Source organism: Lineus longissimus, chromosome 11, assembly GCF_910592395.1.
Source record: "Lineus longissimus chromosome 11, tnLinLong1.2, whole genome shotgun sequence".
Lineage (NCBI taxonomy): Eukaryota > Metazoa > Nemertea > Pilidiophora > Heteronemertea > Lineidae > Lineus > Lineus longissimus.
In genome coordinates, this window is record NC_088318.1 from 10341238 (window position 1) to 10359044 (window position 17807).

Genomic DNA, 17807 nt, shown 5'->3' on the forward strand with positions numbered 1-17807 from the left:
TTGATTGGGATCGTTTTCATCTTGATTTAACATGATTAGGGTTAACCCTTATCCCTCTGAGGTCGTTGCACTATAGCTGCACGTACACCACCTGAAAATGGTCCACCAATCTTGGTTCGCGAACCAATGCCACACCATCGAAAATCCACCTAGCGCGTACACCAGCGCTGCAGCTAGTTATAAAATCCGGCAACAGATGGCGCGCAAACAATAAGCAGAAAGCGTCATTTCGAAAGCGCCGCCTGTCGCCGAACCATCTAACTAGCTAATTGCCGAACCATTAGCGCGTACACCACGACAAAGCCGAGCTTTTAACAAGCCGGGCGAATTTGGACCATCAAGCTTGATGGGACAAATTCGCCCGGCAATTTGTATCGGCAATGGATTGCCGAACCAATTCGTTGCGGCAATGTGGTGGTGTACGTGCAATTGGTCCACCAATATTTCGTGGTGTACGCGCAGCTTATATGAACACCATCAAAGCACCAGTGAGGGCTCTTTTAAAGGTATGCATTATAAGAAAAACTTTGTTGAGGCGATGTCTTCTTCTGGTATGTACCTGGACAGTAAAAAGTTTGCTCTCATTTTCCTGAACTGTCCCCCTCCCAGGATCAGTTAAAGGCCTGCCCTGTTGGTCGAAAATGTTGAATTTGTAATTGAATTAAAAAATGTCCAATTGCGAAAAAACATACTAAGTATAAATTTCAACATTGCCGTTGTGTAGACTGATGTGTACTGGTGGATTTCTTTTCAACTGGACCACAAGTAATTACGAAGGGCGTACCCCTTTAAGCGCCCTGCAAACAGCGACATGCAGCAGAAATCAAATGAAAGGAGCCTGCACTATCCTATTTGGCTGCCCTGGCATCTGAACGAAGACGACTATAAAACAATGTTTGAGTTGAATAAAGTATAGTTCATTGTATATGCATCTGTCAGGCATAATATATAATGAAGATATTTTGGTGAAATGGAGTGCTCGAGATCTTAATTTTTGCTAATGAAATTGTCAGCCACAATTTGCCAATAATGTCGACGACTTCAATCAATAATGGATAGGGCTGCTGTAATTAACTATCGATTAAATAAACGACAAATATGAAATAGTTATTTACTGGCATGTCTACCTCTCAAATTAGGCTCCTCAAATTGATTGTTTTTGATTATAGCCTGTTTTATTGGCTGACTTTGCCCACCAACTTCCCTGAATTGATGTCTTCGAAGCAAATATGTGCCAAAACAGTCACAAGTGTTATTTGCTTTTGCAACTTGACACAAATTCGGTCTTAGGCTCGTCTTTTTGGCCCACCTAGTTTGACTACTATGGAATCATTAACTTTTTCATAATGAGCTGGCTATTTCCCTTGTTTTCCTTCTCCAAATTAAGTTTGTGCAAAAATGGACGAAAGTGTAATTTGTTTTTGTAACATGATACAAATTTCGTGATCAGAGGCGCTTCTCGTTGGCCCAAAGGTTGCACCTTCAGGAAGCGGTTCCATTAACCTCACATAAACAATTGCGCTCTTTGTTGTCCAATTAGTGCAAACTGCTCTCACTTTGTTTTGATTATTCATTAAGTGCCATTTTGTGGTCATTACGGAATAAACGAAATGCCCTTAATTGGCCAGCTAGGGCGGGGAGTTTATCGTTCTTACAAAAAGCATTTTAGAAATGGTCTGTTAATAACATTAGGCACGTTCTCGTCCTGTTGGGGCCAAAACCACTTTGATCTTTTATATGTTTTAATTAATAATCTGGGCCGGGGTCATTTATTCTGAATGAATTAGTAACTCCATGTGGACTAGCTGTTCTGTGGTTGGAAGGTGGGTCTATGTTTAATTTTAATAATTTTGAATACGATTTCTTGCATGAGTGTCTCATTTATCAAAGAAAATTCTCATTTCTAACATTCTTTTGCTGTTTGGAAAAATTGTTACCCACAAAAAGTCATTTGACCTCTTTTTGGCTTGCCGTAGGGGATTCTTTACTATATCGCTGTGTTCGTAGTCCGTCATCATCTGTATCTTGTTTCAAAAACAGTGGCATGTTTCTTAACTGCTAGGACTATGAACTTGAAACTCTGTACACATGAACCCCCACGTCAGGTTGAATTTCGGTTTGATCTGATTCTTGACTTGGCCACCAGGGGGCCAAAAGTGGAGACCTAAAAAGTGTGATATCTCTCTTATAAGTGTCTCGTTGGCTCACCATTGGGGAGTCTATACAACACCGCTGTGTACGTCTTCCGTTGGCACCCGTCGTCGTCCGTCAGGGGCCTAAAATTAAAACACAAAAAGTGCAATATCTCACTTATAAGCAACTCATTTTCAATGATATTTTATTGTAGGAACTCCGAGCAAGGATACATCACATATGTCAAATGTCATGCCAATTTTGATTTGACCTATATATTATACATGTAACATGTTCCTAACTAGCATGAATTCCTAACCACCAAATATCAATACAGTGAGCCCCTGGCCTTTTCATTATTTTTGATGCACCTCCTCAAAGCAGTGACATGTGATAATAATTGCTGTGATGAGCCATAATAAGATTATGCGATGACCCCTGCCAACAAGGGATTTTTGGCACATGTGATAATGATTGCTTGTTTTTGCTATAAAAATTGCCTGTCTGCTGGTAACCTCATAGACCACTGCCACCTGAAAATAAGGATAACCTGAAATGTTTACTCTCATAACACTTGCAAGGTATTTTGCCCAGTGGTAGACTCGAACTTTGCTGGAAGGTGACCAAATTGTTCTTTGTGAAGGTGTATAGCAAGTCAGACTTCAAAGCATACCTATCCTGTATGCTTATCGGTCAACAGACAACATTACATGAGTAGTCTTAACCATTTGCCTACATAGTCTTGGCAGGTAATGCCGCCTACAAATTGAAGGCACAAATTCCAATTGCATCAAAGTATGGTCAAAGATCGAAGTACGGTACATTTTTGTGGCTGATAATAGTTTTAGATTTGGCTTTATTTTCTCATTTCACATTAGTCGTACTTCCACCTATCAAATCCCCGTGTCTTTTGCGCTTACACCATGAATTGCCGCGTCTAAATAGACCCATGTGTTAAATCCCCATGTCTATTAACCCTAATCGGGTGCTAATTTAGAACCGTGTTCAACACAGGTTTTTTGATAGGTGGAATCTGAATAGACACGGCAATTGCAAGTTCTAAGATCCGGCGACAGATGGCGCAGTGTAGTTGCCTCGGTATTGCGCATGCGTGAACATTGTAAACATTCCCGTGAAATTTCTCGGTCTGACAGTTCCCGAATAACACGATCGTTTTGACAGTTTTAACCTAATTTTCTAGAAAGTATCGTCTTCACATGGAACAAAAGGTTTTTTTCAACAGAAAATCGCATTTTAACTTCAGTTTGTGGTGGTCGCCATTAAACTCTAATGAATCTCGAAATTCCCCTCCAACGGGAAAGAAACACAGGAGAGCTCCCTACCTACAGCGCACCTATCGCCGGGGCTATTAACCATTCATCATCATCATCATATCATTACCGGCGTCGTAACCCTATTGGATTTTTGCCGGAGGTATGGAGTCCACTATAGGCTACTGTCCACCTATGTAGGATCTTTTACTTGCCCTGGCATAGACACTCAGGTACAAGGGACCACGGCTTTTAGTCTCATCCGACAGACCCTCGAGTATTTCATACGTTAGTGTACGTGTTGTGAAGAGCCAGGAATTTTAGTTCCTTGAAAGCCACGCCAGTTCATCCAGAAATACAATCCTGGGTTCTCCCCGGGATCGAACCCGGGCCCTATTGCGTGGTAGCCAGCAGTGTTAACCACTAGGCTATGAGGCTCCTCCATTATCTAACACCACTGATAGGTGTAAGTGCGCCCCAGGTTTTTTGACACACGGCGAAGACACGGGTCTTGAAAAACACTGGGTTTTATGATAGGTGGAACTACGACTATTATGCTTCGGTTATTTCAAGTATGGATTACTTTGTAATTTGAATGCTTATCATTTATACCAGTCAGCATACATCTTTACATGTGTAGTCTTAAATATTTGCCAACAAAGTTTTGTAAAGCAAAATGAACTGAAGGGACAGATATACTGTATGTTTGACCTGGGTTGACAACCCAAGATATCGAAAGGTTAACAACCAATATAAACCATTGCTTAATTGACAGAGATCTTATTAACAACAGGATGAAACTGTCATAATCACCATTGTATGACAACAGATCAGATTTCCACACTTAATCGAAAGATGAGAATTTTGCCGACCGTTATCAAATCTTTATTAAAGTTGGTCGCCATGGTGAATACTCATCAGCGTCACTGAAGGGTAAGGTTCCTAAATGACACTATGTTGTAAATTTCAAGATGATGTTTTAACCCTTTAAAGCAAAGACTGAAAGTATTTTCATAATATTTCAGAAAACGATTAACTTTCTTGATTCAAAATCAATCACTAACCCAGTAATACCATGAGAAAATGCTTATCGAGAGCTGTCTTTATTTCAACAAAGGGCCTCATTTTGAACTCTTCATATTGACCTGTGAGATCTGCATGTGGCCAAATAAATGTGACCCGTTCCAGCAAAATCAGTCGCATGTCGCTCTGAGCTTGGCAGGTTGAGACCGACTGTTTGTTCATTTCATTATTGTCAGCCTTTTGTGAAATCTGAAGACATCAATTTCTTCTATTATATCCTGGTGTCATCTAGGCTCATCTTATGTGCAACATGCGACTGGTTTTGCTAGAACTGGTCACAAATGTTCCAAATGGCTTTACGAGGTGCTTGCGGCTTTTATAACTTAGCACCTCTACTATTTGTCTGGTGAATTTTATGGTAGAACTTCAAAGGAATAGTCATGTTATCATTTTGTTGGTTTATGCTATTGTTCTTGGCAAGGAAATGATCTTCTATTGGCTATTTTCATTTGTGTGCATCAATATTTTATTACCAATATCACATGGTTAGTGGAAGGGTATAAAATTGTTTTCTTTCTGTAGAATCAGCATATTTTCCACTCCACTCCTATCCCGTGTGTGCTTTGCATGTGGTTCAATTCCAGCTGTTATGCATTATATTTCGACCCAACTTGACATATTTTATGTGTACTTTCCTCTTCATGATTGTGGAGCATTAAAAAGTCTTCTTAAATTGGAAGGTTGTAAATGCTGGTATGCTCAACGATAGTCAATGTGTCATAAATCATTATGAGATTGACGAACCTGACTGTCATATCAGATCTGTTTCCGAATTCCTTGCCCATTTGATGTGGTGGTTGTTGCAAGCTTAACCACAATAATATGACCACACCAGTTGGGGCGTGTCACCAGAAGTCATACATACTCTTAGCTATAATCAGTGTCCATTGTGAGCAGACTCTTCTTCTTATTGTTAATTTATAGTATCATATGCGGTTTCCGGCCTTTTCATTACTGCCTTTCACTTTTAAGCAATTGTTAGTATGGATATACAGTTGGATATTCTAGTTTGCCACCGCTGGTGAACGCTGTACAGTCCAATTCAAAAATGACATCCATCCTACTTTGCGTTATTGATGTGCAACGTACACGCCAGTTGCGCGCCAAGTCGCACGTCAATGACGCACAAGTGACGCACTTATCTCTATGTTTCGTGTATTATACGTGTGACCTATGCGCTGGGTAGCTCATCAATGACGCAAATTTAGGGATGACCATCGTGATTTTGACTGTATGTGAGTTTCCTTGCTGCGTTGGAGACTTGCGGTTTATGACTAAATAACTGAGTTACTCCAGCTTTCTTTTCTTGCAAAAGCTTGCTGTGACAAATTACAAAAACTTCCTGTCCTAAAATTTCACCAGTCTTGGTCCATTCGATGACATATTTAGATTTCTTATAATTGACATTTGCAACCGTCGTATCTTTTTTTGCCCCTTTTGGCAGTTCACATTCCCTATTGGGAGTTAACAGTCGCTATTGTCTGGCACCTGTGATAATGCTTGTGGAAGAACTCACTACCACAAATTACAAACGCTTTCAGGATGTAACAAGACCCAGTCCTAATGATGGAAAAACTGCATCTTATTGTTCAGTACAAGGTGAATCATACCTCGTGATTCAGAATAAATGGGATTCGTCTTCTGCATTGTTAGATCCACAGCAAATGAAGGTAATCGACAACCGTTCCCGACTATTGAAGAAAAGGTTTCCTTAATTGCTAATGTCGGTCCGACTTGTCGTCCTGCGCGTAACGTCCCTATATTTTGTTGATGCTCCCGCTCTTTTACAAATCAAGAAGAACTGTTTTTCACTGAAAGTATCAAATGTCAACCATGATGCAAGTTCTGCACACGTTAAGAATGTGACCACAAAATTCGGAACTTTGCAGTCACATGCAAAATTAAGAGAAATAATCAGAATTTTCGATCAAATAATTCGTACTGTCAATGGCCAAAACACTCCGGTCATGATTTAGTTTAACCCTTTAGCTCCTGCAGGTCTGCAATTTTTTTTCCAGCATCTCCTGAAGATTTCCAGGTATTCCTATAGACTTTTGGCAAAAGTGACACAAAAAGTTGAAGATGAAGTACTACAAGTGATATTTATTTTGAAGCTAACAATCATACCTACAATATGATATCATTAATTTTTCATTAACCCTCTCAGCAATTTAGTGAAAATGCATAAAAAGGCCCTATAATAAACAATCGAATCATAAGAAGTTCCTACCTAATCAAAAAACTCAATAAAGGAACCCGAATGTACAATAATGCAACCTGATACCAATCGAAAAACACAACCCGGCAGTCTCCTGTACATGGAGTACATGAATGGGGCCAGGAGGCTGACTGGCCAACTCGCTATAGCCCTGTATTACTCGGTAAAATGTACAGCAACCCACCTAGGAACGAGTTTTATCATGAAGATTACACGCTAAGTGTCGCCCCTGTGGTGTTACTTTACTTCTCAGCCGCTTACGATATCGTAGGGCGGGAATTTTAAACACGGCCGGCTAAGAACGGTACAGGAGCTTAAGGGTTAAACAAGCATTGTACAAGGACCTTGGCCTCATTCAAAATGATCTAAAAATTTTTATCCGAAATGACTGCACACAGAGGTTCTAAATTCGTCCACTGCCAAGGAAGCTGAAACCACCTCAAGGCTCATATAGCCGTTGGTTGCTTTCAAGCATACCTGCAGTTTTTGCAACCTGAACTTAAAACATTTACCAGATCGATGGAAAACCACTGGTATTTTGCCTAGCAAACAGCGAGGGGAAAACCATTTGCAATTAAAGAGAAATTCCTCGTCGACAACAACCCTGGCAGACTACGAAGAAACGATTGGGGGTTCAGAGAGCAACTCGAGCTATCTCCAGTCGGTCAGGTTGTGACTCATTAGGGGAAAGATTGTCGAGAAACGCCTGCACAGGATCCCCTGCTATTTTCAGACTCATTCAAGGCATTTTTCACACCTTTCGAGATTCTGTAAGGCTTACCGTTTACTTTGAAAACCTATACCGCTCAATCCAAGAGGAAGAGGTGCGAAATCCACAAAAGGTGTGCCCTCGCTTTTGACTTCAAAGACAGAATACCCTTGATACAAAAGTGTGATTTGCTGTCGGGTTGTGTCGTTATGCTTTTGATGGTAACTCTATTATCGCAAAAAGAGCTATTTAGTGCATTCCTGTTGAATAGCCAATGGCTTTGAAACCATATATTTGGAATAAATACTTCTTTGAAATGTTTCCTCCAGCATATTTCTGCTCTAAAAGTTCAGGGTGTGCACAGTTACATGCGTTTTTGCATCATTCTGGCCTACCACATGACACAATTAGATCATGAAGTAATGCTCTATTGACCACGCAAATAATCTGATTTATTCACATATGTGGCTCTACCCTGAAATGCGAGTGAAGGAAATCATGTATTTTTACATTCTAAGGTGCTGCACTCGTGGAGGAATACAGTTAGTTTAGATACATCCTTCGGCAACTTGGCTCTTTATCGTTACTTACTTACCAAACTGCACCATCTCGGCTAACTCCTTTCGCACTTCCCACCATCATCCTTTAGCTGTCATTTGAGCTCCCAGCGGAATGCCAATGAATAATGCATTGTCCATGTATGTCAGAGCAAGGCACAGACAACAGTTTCATCTGAACTGTTGTCTCAATATGTCCACTTTGATCATAATGTCCATAGCTTATTTAGTATCCCAATGGACAATGTAGAGTTCTTGGGTTTCAGAGTGGGAAAGGAAGAGGAAAGATGCTGATGGAATTGTATTGTATTGTGTGTTGGGATGAAGTCATGATGTTTTTGAGTCGGAAAGGATGAGGAAATAGGCTGGCTGAATTGTATTGTATTATGTGTTTGGATAAAGTCATGATGTCCAAGACCATGAACATTTTATCAAAGAGGTCATGTGTTATGATATAGATTATCAAACAGTAAATATCCCATGCAACTTATACATGCAGTTACTGTCCTTTAAACTGGGTACCTGCATGTCCATAGCCTTGGTCAATTTGTAGCATGTACCCTCGGAACCACTAGATGGCGTCAAAGCCATAAATCTGTACTGGGCCAAGGACTGTCTAATCACGTTGATCATGGGCCATCAAAGTGGTACAGCCTTCCAATTGCTCGCAGTGGTCAATATTGTGTTATGGTGCTTCTTAGTATTCCTCTGGCTTATCCTCATCAATCGACATAAAAAACAACTAATCCTAAAATGGAGCGATTCTTTGACGTTTCAGGGGAAGCCATCTTCGTCTTCAGCAACTTGCTTTCCAGACTTGGTCAATCGGTATTCCCCTGGAGCAGTTTTCTATGCGAGGCGGTGCCAAGGGTGGAATCAACACTTGGCTGAGAACTGTCTTGTCGGCTTGATCAGGGGCCATCAAGATGATACAGCATACCAAATGTTCCCACTGGTAACAAAATTACTGCACATCTTCGCATTCTAATCATCATCAACCAATAAAAAAACCCACCAAAAATGGATCGAATGTGCAGAAAGTCCCTTTAATGTGACATTTTGGGATGAGGCCATCTTCGATGTCTTACTGTGACTGTTGTGTTTTTTTCTGTTAAATTGTTATGTTTGTTCAATGATATGGGCGAAAAATAATAACACAGTCCATGCAAAAACAGCCTTGACTTCTCATCTGGTAACTGCCATAGTTTGACACCGTGGATGGGTGTGCTGTGACTTGATCGAGAGAGGTTTCCATTAAAGGGAGATAATAGGCAGGAGCCAAGTAGATCAGATTAAGTTACACGCAGTCACAGATAGGGGTCTCTCTTATATATATCAGTTCACAGATACTATTTTGTGTGAGGAATATAGTTATTGTTTAATCGAACACAAACAAGGCCCCTCACTGCACATGACACCTGAAGACGACCATCTGGCAATAAGAGGGAATGGTGTACTGTGACTAAATGAGAGACATTTCACTTTTGGTGTTTGCCTCTATCAGGGTAAAATGTCAGATAGCAGACATTGCTTTTTCCATGTGATTGTTTGTAATTAGGAATTAATTACTTGATTGGAATGTGTAATTTTGGCTGGTACCTTTTGAAGAACACTAATGGCATAATTGGCTACTGAAACAATATTTTTTTGCTCAGCATCATTCAGATATTACTGTTAAACAGATGAAAAGGGAGGTAATCAGCCTATTACTACCTGAGGAGTTATGTTATCAAAACTATCCAAAAGCATTTGCACAGGCGTATGGACCAGCCTGCTCCTGCTTCTTATCTGTATTCCGATTTTACGTGTTTCGATTCAAGCATTCTACGTCCGTCCCCTGCTGTTGTTTGGGGCTTGATTAGAGTACTAAATTGCTTGTATGATTTCGACCAAGGTTTAACAACGCTGTGAGTAGAAATTTCCATGATTTAACGTTACCTTCAATTTTAAGGCACATGTTGTTTGTTTACTCTAGTGATTGTTTCTATGAAAATGACATGCCATACTTGGCCGGCACCAGAGAAAACTTGGCATTTTGGCTGATTTGTAATGATTGAAACCTATTTTGTAGTATTCTTATGTGATGGTCTCAGTGCACACAAACCCTAAAGTCACATACTGTGATTTGGAAAATCGATACACATGCAGGTCTACACTCAAAACACAAGCATGCACTGATTATTGGCATCGCCTGGCATTAGACGTCCATTTGCGCTACTGAGCTAAAATTTAAAACAAGCATTCGACATCAATAGTAAAGTGAATCATTTAAAAATGCTCAGCTGCTGCAATTAACAGCAAAACTGGAGAATAAAACATCACTTTTCGTTAGCATCCTAGCTGTTAACCTTCCATGCTCTAATGGAAATGATCACAAAGCAGTAAGAGTGCAAAGTTAGAGAAAATCACATTTTTGAGCTATGTTTGCAAAATGATGGAAGGCATTGTTAAGTGCCAGAAACGTCATAGGAAGATGATGCAAATCTTTCATTTGTCATCACCTTTTATTTCATTAATCCTGTCAGAAAGAGGAATACATTGGTAAGAAAAGAGCTGGCGTTTCAAGGAAGAGGCTAAGCTCAGCTGGCGAGGATCTCCTAGAGTTACCACTTTGCAATCTGATGACGCTACATTTGGGCTCGAGAGACTTGGCTGCAAACACTTTGGGATGACTAGTTCTTCTTTGTTGATTTGAGGTGGTCTGAAAATGATGTGTATTTCTGTAAAGAAAACATCAGAAAATGTGCAGTGTGCAGGTCAATGTTGAGTTGAAATGGATTTTAGACATTTTCAGTCTTTCTCTATTGTTATTACCAGTGCATTTCCAATATATCCTCGACACAAATGTACACAGGTGTCAGCCATTCGATTGAAACCAAGCTTAAAGTACCTGTTCCGATTTCGCAAGTTTTTCATTTCGTCAGTTTATCAGGTTTGGGATGTAGTGAAGGTCTATATCTATCGTGGGTGAGTGCTACTGGTTAGTACGAAGGTGTCTGTAGGTTAACTTCTTCAGGATAGCTGCATGATTTATCACTTGTGTATCTTAGAAATTTGGAATAGATGAGATTGGCTAGTTTGTGTTTCCTTATTTATTGTGGATGAAAGATATCAACAATATTGCGGGATACTGTGGGTTGTGCAGATATTACTGTTGCTGAACTCTGGCATCGGCAGGATCTAAAGTGGCTAGTTCTTGGAAATATTGATTTAAGGTGAGGTGATTGTGTCGATTTAGTGACTCAACACGATAATAGTTTCTGTTTATCTTGACACACAAGACTTTAAAATCGCTATTCTTGTTGTACACCCTTATAGAATTCCCTGCCAGTGAGTTGGACTTGCTGGGGTAAGTTGATCTCTGTTAGGGTTAAGCATAAATCATCTGAGCAATGAGCTCTTATCCGTAAGAATAACCCTTCAAAGCAAACCAATACCCCTTTGAAGTGCTAGCAATGATTTTCTTTGAACAGATAGCCCACAAATGATATGGAGTTAGAACAATTCAGGGGGACTTAATTTACATAAACAAACCAAACAAATTGAGGCTCCTGAGACTGCATATCCATCGACTATTCCCTTGTGCAGTTTTTCCTGTTTCTGTGTTGCTTATGACCTTGTGATGCACCACACACAAACTCAACCTTTGTTTGGCTTATTGGACATTCCTATTTGTTGTACTAGAAAACACTAGCACCAACATGTTGCTTCTTTGCCTAGTTCTGACATAACAGCACCAACTTGCTGCCTGTCTGCCTAGTTCTGACACAGCAACACCATCTTGCTGCTTCTCTGCCTAGTTCTGACACAGCAACACCACTTTGCTGCTTCTCTGCCTAGTTCTGACACAACATCACCAACTTGCTGCCTCTCTGCCTAGTTCTGACACTGCAACACTAACCTGCTGCTTCTCTGCCTAGTTCTGACACAGCAGCACCAACATATTGCTTCTTTGCCTAGTTCTGACACAGCAACACCAACTTGCTGTCTCTCTGCCTAGTTCTGACACAGCAGCACCAATATATTGCTTCTTTGCCTAGTTCTGACACAGGAACACAAACTAGCTGCCTCTCTGCCTAGTTCTGACACTGCAACACCAACTTGTTGCCTCTCTGCCTAGTTCTGACACAGCAGCACCAACATATTGCTTCTTTGCCTAGTTCTGACACAGCAGCACCAACATATTGCTTCTTTGCCTGGTTCTGACACAGCAGCACCAACTTGCTGCCTCTCTGCCTAGTTCTGACACTGCAACACCAACTTGCTGCCTCTCTGCCTAGTTCTGACACAACAGCACCAACATATTGCTTCTCTGCCTGGTTCTGACACAGCAGCACCAACCCGCTGCTTCTCTGCCTAGTTCTTACACAGCAGCATCACCATGTTACTTCTCTGTGTAGTTCTGACACAGCAGCACCATTATGCTGCTTCTCTGCCTCGTTCTGACCCAACTGCACCAACCTGTTGCCTCTCTGCCTAGTTCTAGTACCTCAAGATGAACAGTCTCTGGTATGCTGACGATTTCCATTCCTACTGTGCTGTGCTTTCTTATATTTCGCCAGACTTCATCTACCGTCAAAACCACTTTGTAGGAATTCTTGCAGGTTCCTTTTCATAAACACCAATTACTCCTCAGTATTGCTCTTGCTCTCACCTTTAAGAAAAAGCCTCACAGTCATTATGGCTTGGCTAACTAATATGTTTTAAAGAAAATGAGGGGCTGTGTCTTCATAATAAGATGTTTGCGCAAAGGTTATTTTTGGTCACAGAGCTTTTTTTCACTTCAGATGGCTACCTTATCATAGGTGACCAAGTTCAAAGAGTGTGCACGGGCTCTGTCTTCCATTGGATGCTCAAATTTAAATGGATAGAGCTTTTTCTTTAATCGGGAGAGAAAGTTTAAACAACAGTCAATTTGAACTTGGTCATAGAGCTTGTCTTGCTTGGAACCTCATTGTTCATTTCAGCTTAACTAGATAGCCTACTCTACATGCATTTTGACAGCTTTGGCTGAGACATGGTTCTTCTTAAGTTGGAACCAGGCTTCACCGCAAAGGACCTGCAATACGCATACCTATGGTTGGAAGGTAAACACCGCAAAATTTGATATAGTTGTCTAACAATTTCTTCCAATCGGATATGAGTATACAACGTCAGGTGCATGTTGGCAGATCTCCGACATACTGTTACAACACCCAGAATCTGGCAGCTAGGTCCGGGTTTTCCAACAGCCGATACTGAGTCCAGCTGAGTTCTGCATTTTGGAGCATCCCCACAGATTGTCTCCATTAGTTTCTGTTTCCTTTCGATTTTTTTCACTGCTTGATATTTTTGGATGATTTCTTCGATTTCGCCTCGTTTCCTCTTGGAGGTCATGAATTAGTGATTGGATATGTTCATGTGTGGCCGTGGTCTGATTGATTCGCTAGGTAGGGGATTATATCGCTTTCAGCTTCATTCGGGGGGGGGGGGGGGATCTGTTTATTAGCATTCGGTTTGGTTTAGCTATGAACCACATTTATCAGTCATCCTGATGATGAATGTAAAACGTTTAGTATGTTGTCTTAGCTTTTTGGTGTGACCATTTGTTTGAACGCTTCTGATGAACACTTTCTGGGAGAAAATTTAAAATGTTCATTTGTCCAGCTGTGTGAGTGGTTTGCTAGGTAGGGGATCATATCATGTCAGTATCATCGGGATCTGTTTATTAGCATTCCAGTATCGATGAGGCCATTTATTGTTTCCGAGGTGGAATGGAATTTCTGTATTGTTCCTATGATATAACGGTGGGTGACTCGCAGGGTTAACTAAATTAATTGATTCGAGGAGTGGCAACTATATACTCGTTGATCAAAGCAAGCCTTGAGAACATCAGAAGCATTCTTAGTACCACTTGAGGGGTTATCCCATCCATTCCAAATGCCTCTTGTGAACGTTAATGCATCGGTGCGTGTGATCTTAGTACATGAAACAAAGGCGTATGTGCTATGTACTTACATTATTAGGCCATGCAGATAGAAATAATTGTTTCTTATCTGAAAATTTTGAATACATGTAAGTTGAATTTGATTTGCTCGTAGAAAAAAGAAGTGTACTCTGACGTCATTACCAGTGTCATTGTGGTATCAGGATAATCGAGTACTGGCATGATGGCATGATGTATTCATATTGGTCCTCATCTCAAGGTGTTAATTTGGTCCAGTTGGGACAAAAACATCGGAATTTCATGATAGTTCAGCCAGGTTAGGATTTTTTTCCTTTTATATGCACTTTGATGATAGAAACTACAACTGTAGAGTGGGAGGTGACTCAGCAGTTTCCAGCTTCGTAATAATACGCTTAATAACACCATCGGTCCTGTAATATTCTGATTAATATTGGATGATTTGGTGAGGAGGGAGTCATACTTTCAAATATTACTTGCCAGATAGGCTTATCAGCAGATGCTGGTCTTATGAGAAGCAAAAAACCTTCTCTGTACCCTTAAATATGCAGAGCCTCCATGGTATTTAGAAAGCTTACTTGGTCTTTACTATGTATATGTGGTATTTTGTAAGTCTGTAAACAGTTTTCAAATCAATTGGCAGTAAATGCTCTTCCTGGATAGATTAGAGGATTCTTCTGGGACTGACTAATCTTGTGGATTTCCTCTTCTGTTTGCTTCTGTTGAATGTAGTAAAAATTTTAAGTCATACCACAGCATTTTGTCCTGCCAGATTGGATGTTTTCTCAGAGGGATATAAAAAGTTATTGTAATCTTCACTGCTGCCTTCAGAGGTTGTTCAAATGGACAATTTTTTTTGGGGGGGGGAGGTTAGCATTGTCTGCTGGAAATCACATTTTCCTCAATGGAATTTCCATGATATTGATTTTAAATATGTAGTGCCAGGGTAGATTCTCCTGTTGGTGTAACAGCCTTTTGAAGCTATTATTCATGTTTTTCTCGTGTCTATCTTTGCAGGAATTATCTATATGTCTTACTGACTCGGACGGCAAGCTGGAGAAACAGGCCTTGAAAGGTATGCAGTTCTTGTTGTTTGGGGCATTTTTCAATGCCACCGTGGTTGGGCACCAATTGGAATTATCGATGTAGTGACTTTGTCTGTAGCCAGGCTGTAGGAGTCCACCACAAGCTTCACACTCAGCCTGGGTGAGATCGGCCTTTAACAATGCAGCTTTACACGAGCCGGATTCAATTTTCTGAAAACTCGATTAATCAATTATTTTTGACGAATGTGTTTATTTTAATTTCTCGTCAAAATATTGGTTTTAATCTGGGTTATATGCTTTATTCAACAATGCTTCTTTTGCATTGTTCAAAAATGTCCTGGGGCAAAGAAGGCATGCATAATGTTTAATTGGCCTACGGGGCTCATCAGTATTGAGCAGGTTTTGATTTTATCATGTCACGATTGTCACAAAGATTGATTTCTTACACAGTCCCATTTGTATATGAAAATATGTCTTCTTCTTTTCTTGGCATAAATTTTTTTGTAGGCTATTCCTCAGAACCAGGCCTGTGTCTCTAATTAACGTGGCTGTCATCTCTTGTTCCTGCGTTGACCCCAGAGCTTCGTTTCCATTGATGTATACGCCCCGTTATTTACTATACATTTTGTGATACATTTGTGATACATTTTCGTTTCAGTTGTTTTACCTCCTCAAAAATATAACAATAAAGTGCTGTCAATAGAGGAGGAGGATGCGGATATTACAAAAACACAGATAGAGTCGGAAACAGACAATAATAAACAGGAAACGGACGGACTCAACGTGGAGGTAAGTTGAATTTACTTTTACACAAATTTCAGTCGGGAAAAGAAAGTTTTTTTGTGCGTCTTTGCTGATTACAGTTTTCTCCTTTTCCAAACCAACATCGAATCCGGACATCATCATCATCAACAACTCTCACTGGCAGATGGCTCCAAACAGTTACCCTGATTCCTTCATTGATAGACTACCAGATTCCTGTATCCCTGACGCTGCATAAACCTCCCTCGTCATCTGTCAAGGGTTCTAAGCCAGCTCATGGCAGGAAATTTCATCACACAGAAAGTACAAGCAATTTGAAGATCGCATCTCGTGGTTTTCAAATCGACACAATTAACCGAGGGGGCTCGTATTGTCCAGATTTGAATTGGAAGGAAATGTCATTTTCTTGAATGTGTTACTGATTACCGTTATCTATTTGAAAATCAAAAGACGAATAGCTCAGCAATGATTGGAATTCGTTAGGGCATCTATCTCCTTCAGATTTCTCTATAATGTTGTCACTCTGATGGCATTCTGGCATATCTGCCTGTGGTCAGAATGTGACTGTGAATTTATTTCATTTGAACCGCATCCTGGCGCAGTTTGATTCATCCGTATCCACGAAATAATCGTCAGTACATAAAGTAACAATTTAGTAGAAAATGTACAGTGTATGCAGGCGTACTTAAGTTGAAATCAACACCATTTGGGATGCCTTATTACTGGACACACATTCATGCTGATGTTACCCGTCAGTAGCTGTACTTTGAGATGTGCTATCATTACAAAATACACACATGAAGTCGTAGACTTAGCCCGAACAAATTTTAATTTGCAGCAGATAGTTTGCCAATGCAGGGTTTGTCTGGTGTCTCTGTCATTATTCTGTCAATTCAAGGTCTTTCGGCTGGTTTATTATTGTTGAATAATCCATGAATTTGATAAACGACCATCTGTAGAGGAACAAGGTCATTCGTCTTCGTATTTGTCAATGTGTTTAATCGTTGCGTGGGTGCGCTGTTGTGTTCTGGCTGACTTTGATATGGCTTTGAAACTACTGGCACATAGGGGTTCTGGTTTTGCTGGTGAGTCAGGCAACTCTCTAGATCTGATTGATTGCCCACCCAAAAGATGAATCTTATTTGTGCTTGGTATTGACCCCTCTTGATACTCCATTCCCTGTTAATAAACGCTGACAACTTCCGGTCAAATATGAGCAATTTGTATCACTGCTACCTGCAATTTAAATCACATGCAACAAGAATCGCTTGTATGTATAGGTCTTGACAGGTACCTGTGATAAGAATCCGTGATCACAGCAACCTGTTTTTTCTAGCAGACCAGAGATCTTCTTGTTGCACGTAGCAGCAGTTATAGTGTACAAAATATAGCTGAGAGCGGGTGGACTTGCTGTTGGATATTGGTGAAAATGTTGGTTCCATGGACCGGAGCGGTGGACTGAATGCGCTTCTGTCGAGTCCGGCAGTGGCAGGACGTGTAGCTAGCTATATACGACTCATCTACCAAATGCGTAAATAAACCGCCTCAAATCTTCAGTAGAATAAGTCGTGTATGGTCGGACCACACCTCCCTTTGCCGCGGTCGACATGTTGCGCTCCCGTTTAAAAATTATGAATTATTTTGTCTCGTAAGCCTTTGCAGGCTATATTTTTGTAAAAGGTGACACGTTAATAAAATATATATATATAGTTGCAGGGAACAGTGATTTAAATCGCTCGTTTAAGAGATAGATGTCTGTGATTTTGACGGCAAGTCTCCACCATGCACTAACCCGCCGAGTCCATGTGCTTACCAGACATAAAGTTATCTTTACAATAGAAGACTTCCCATGTTGTTGATAGTGAACTCCTCATATGCAACCTGTTCCCTTGTGGTCAATGAGTACAAAATGTGGTGGGATTTTGTCTGATTTTCTCCATATTGCTTTCAACATTTCCTCACCTCCGTGTCTTAGTCAGTACAGCAGGCGTGGTTTCAGAACTGTTTTTTTCTGCATTACCCAACAGTGGTTTGTGTATTAACTGAAAACACCTTGGTTACAATGTTTCATTTTCATAATGGAT

The 17807-nt window shown here is 40.5% G+C and overlaps 1 protein-coding gene across 1 annotated transcript in view; it reads left to right on the top strand.

The window, feature by feature from the left end:
• Positions 1-17807, top strand: part of LOC135495781 (protein naked cuticle homolog 2-like) — a 106788-nt gene that overhangs the window by 40968 nt on the left and 48013 nt on the right. The window contains exons 4-5 of the mRNA XM_064784700.1: positions 14933-14990; positions 15620-15750. Of these exons, the coding sequence (XP_064640770.1) occupies positions 14933-14990; positions 15620-15750 (189 nt within the window). The remainder of the gene's footprint in view (positions 1-14932; positions 14991-15619; positions 15751-17807) is intronic.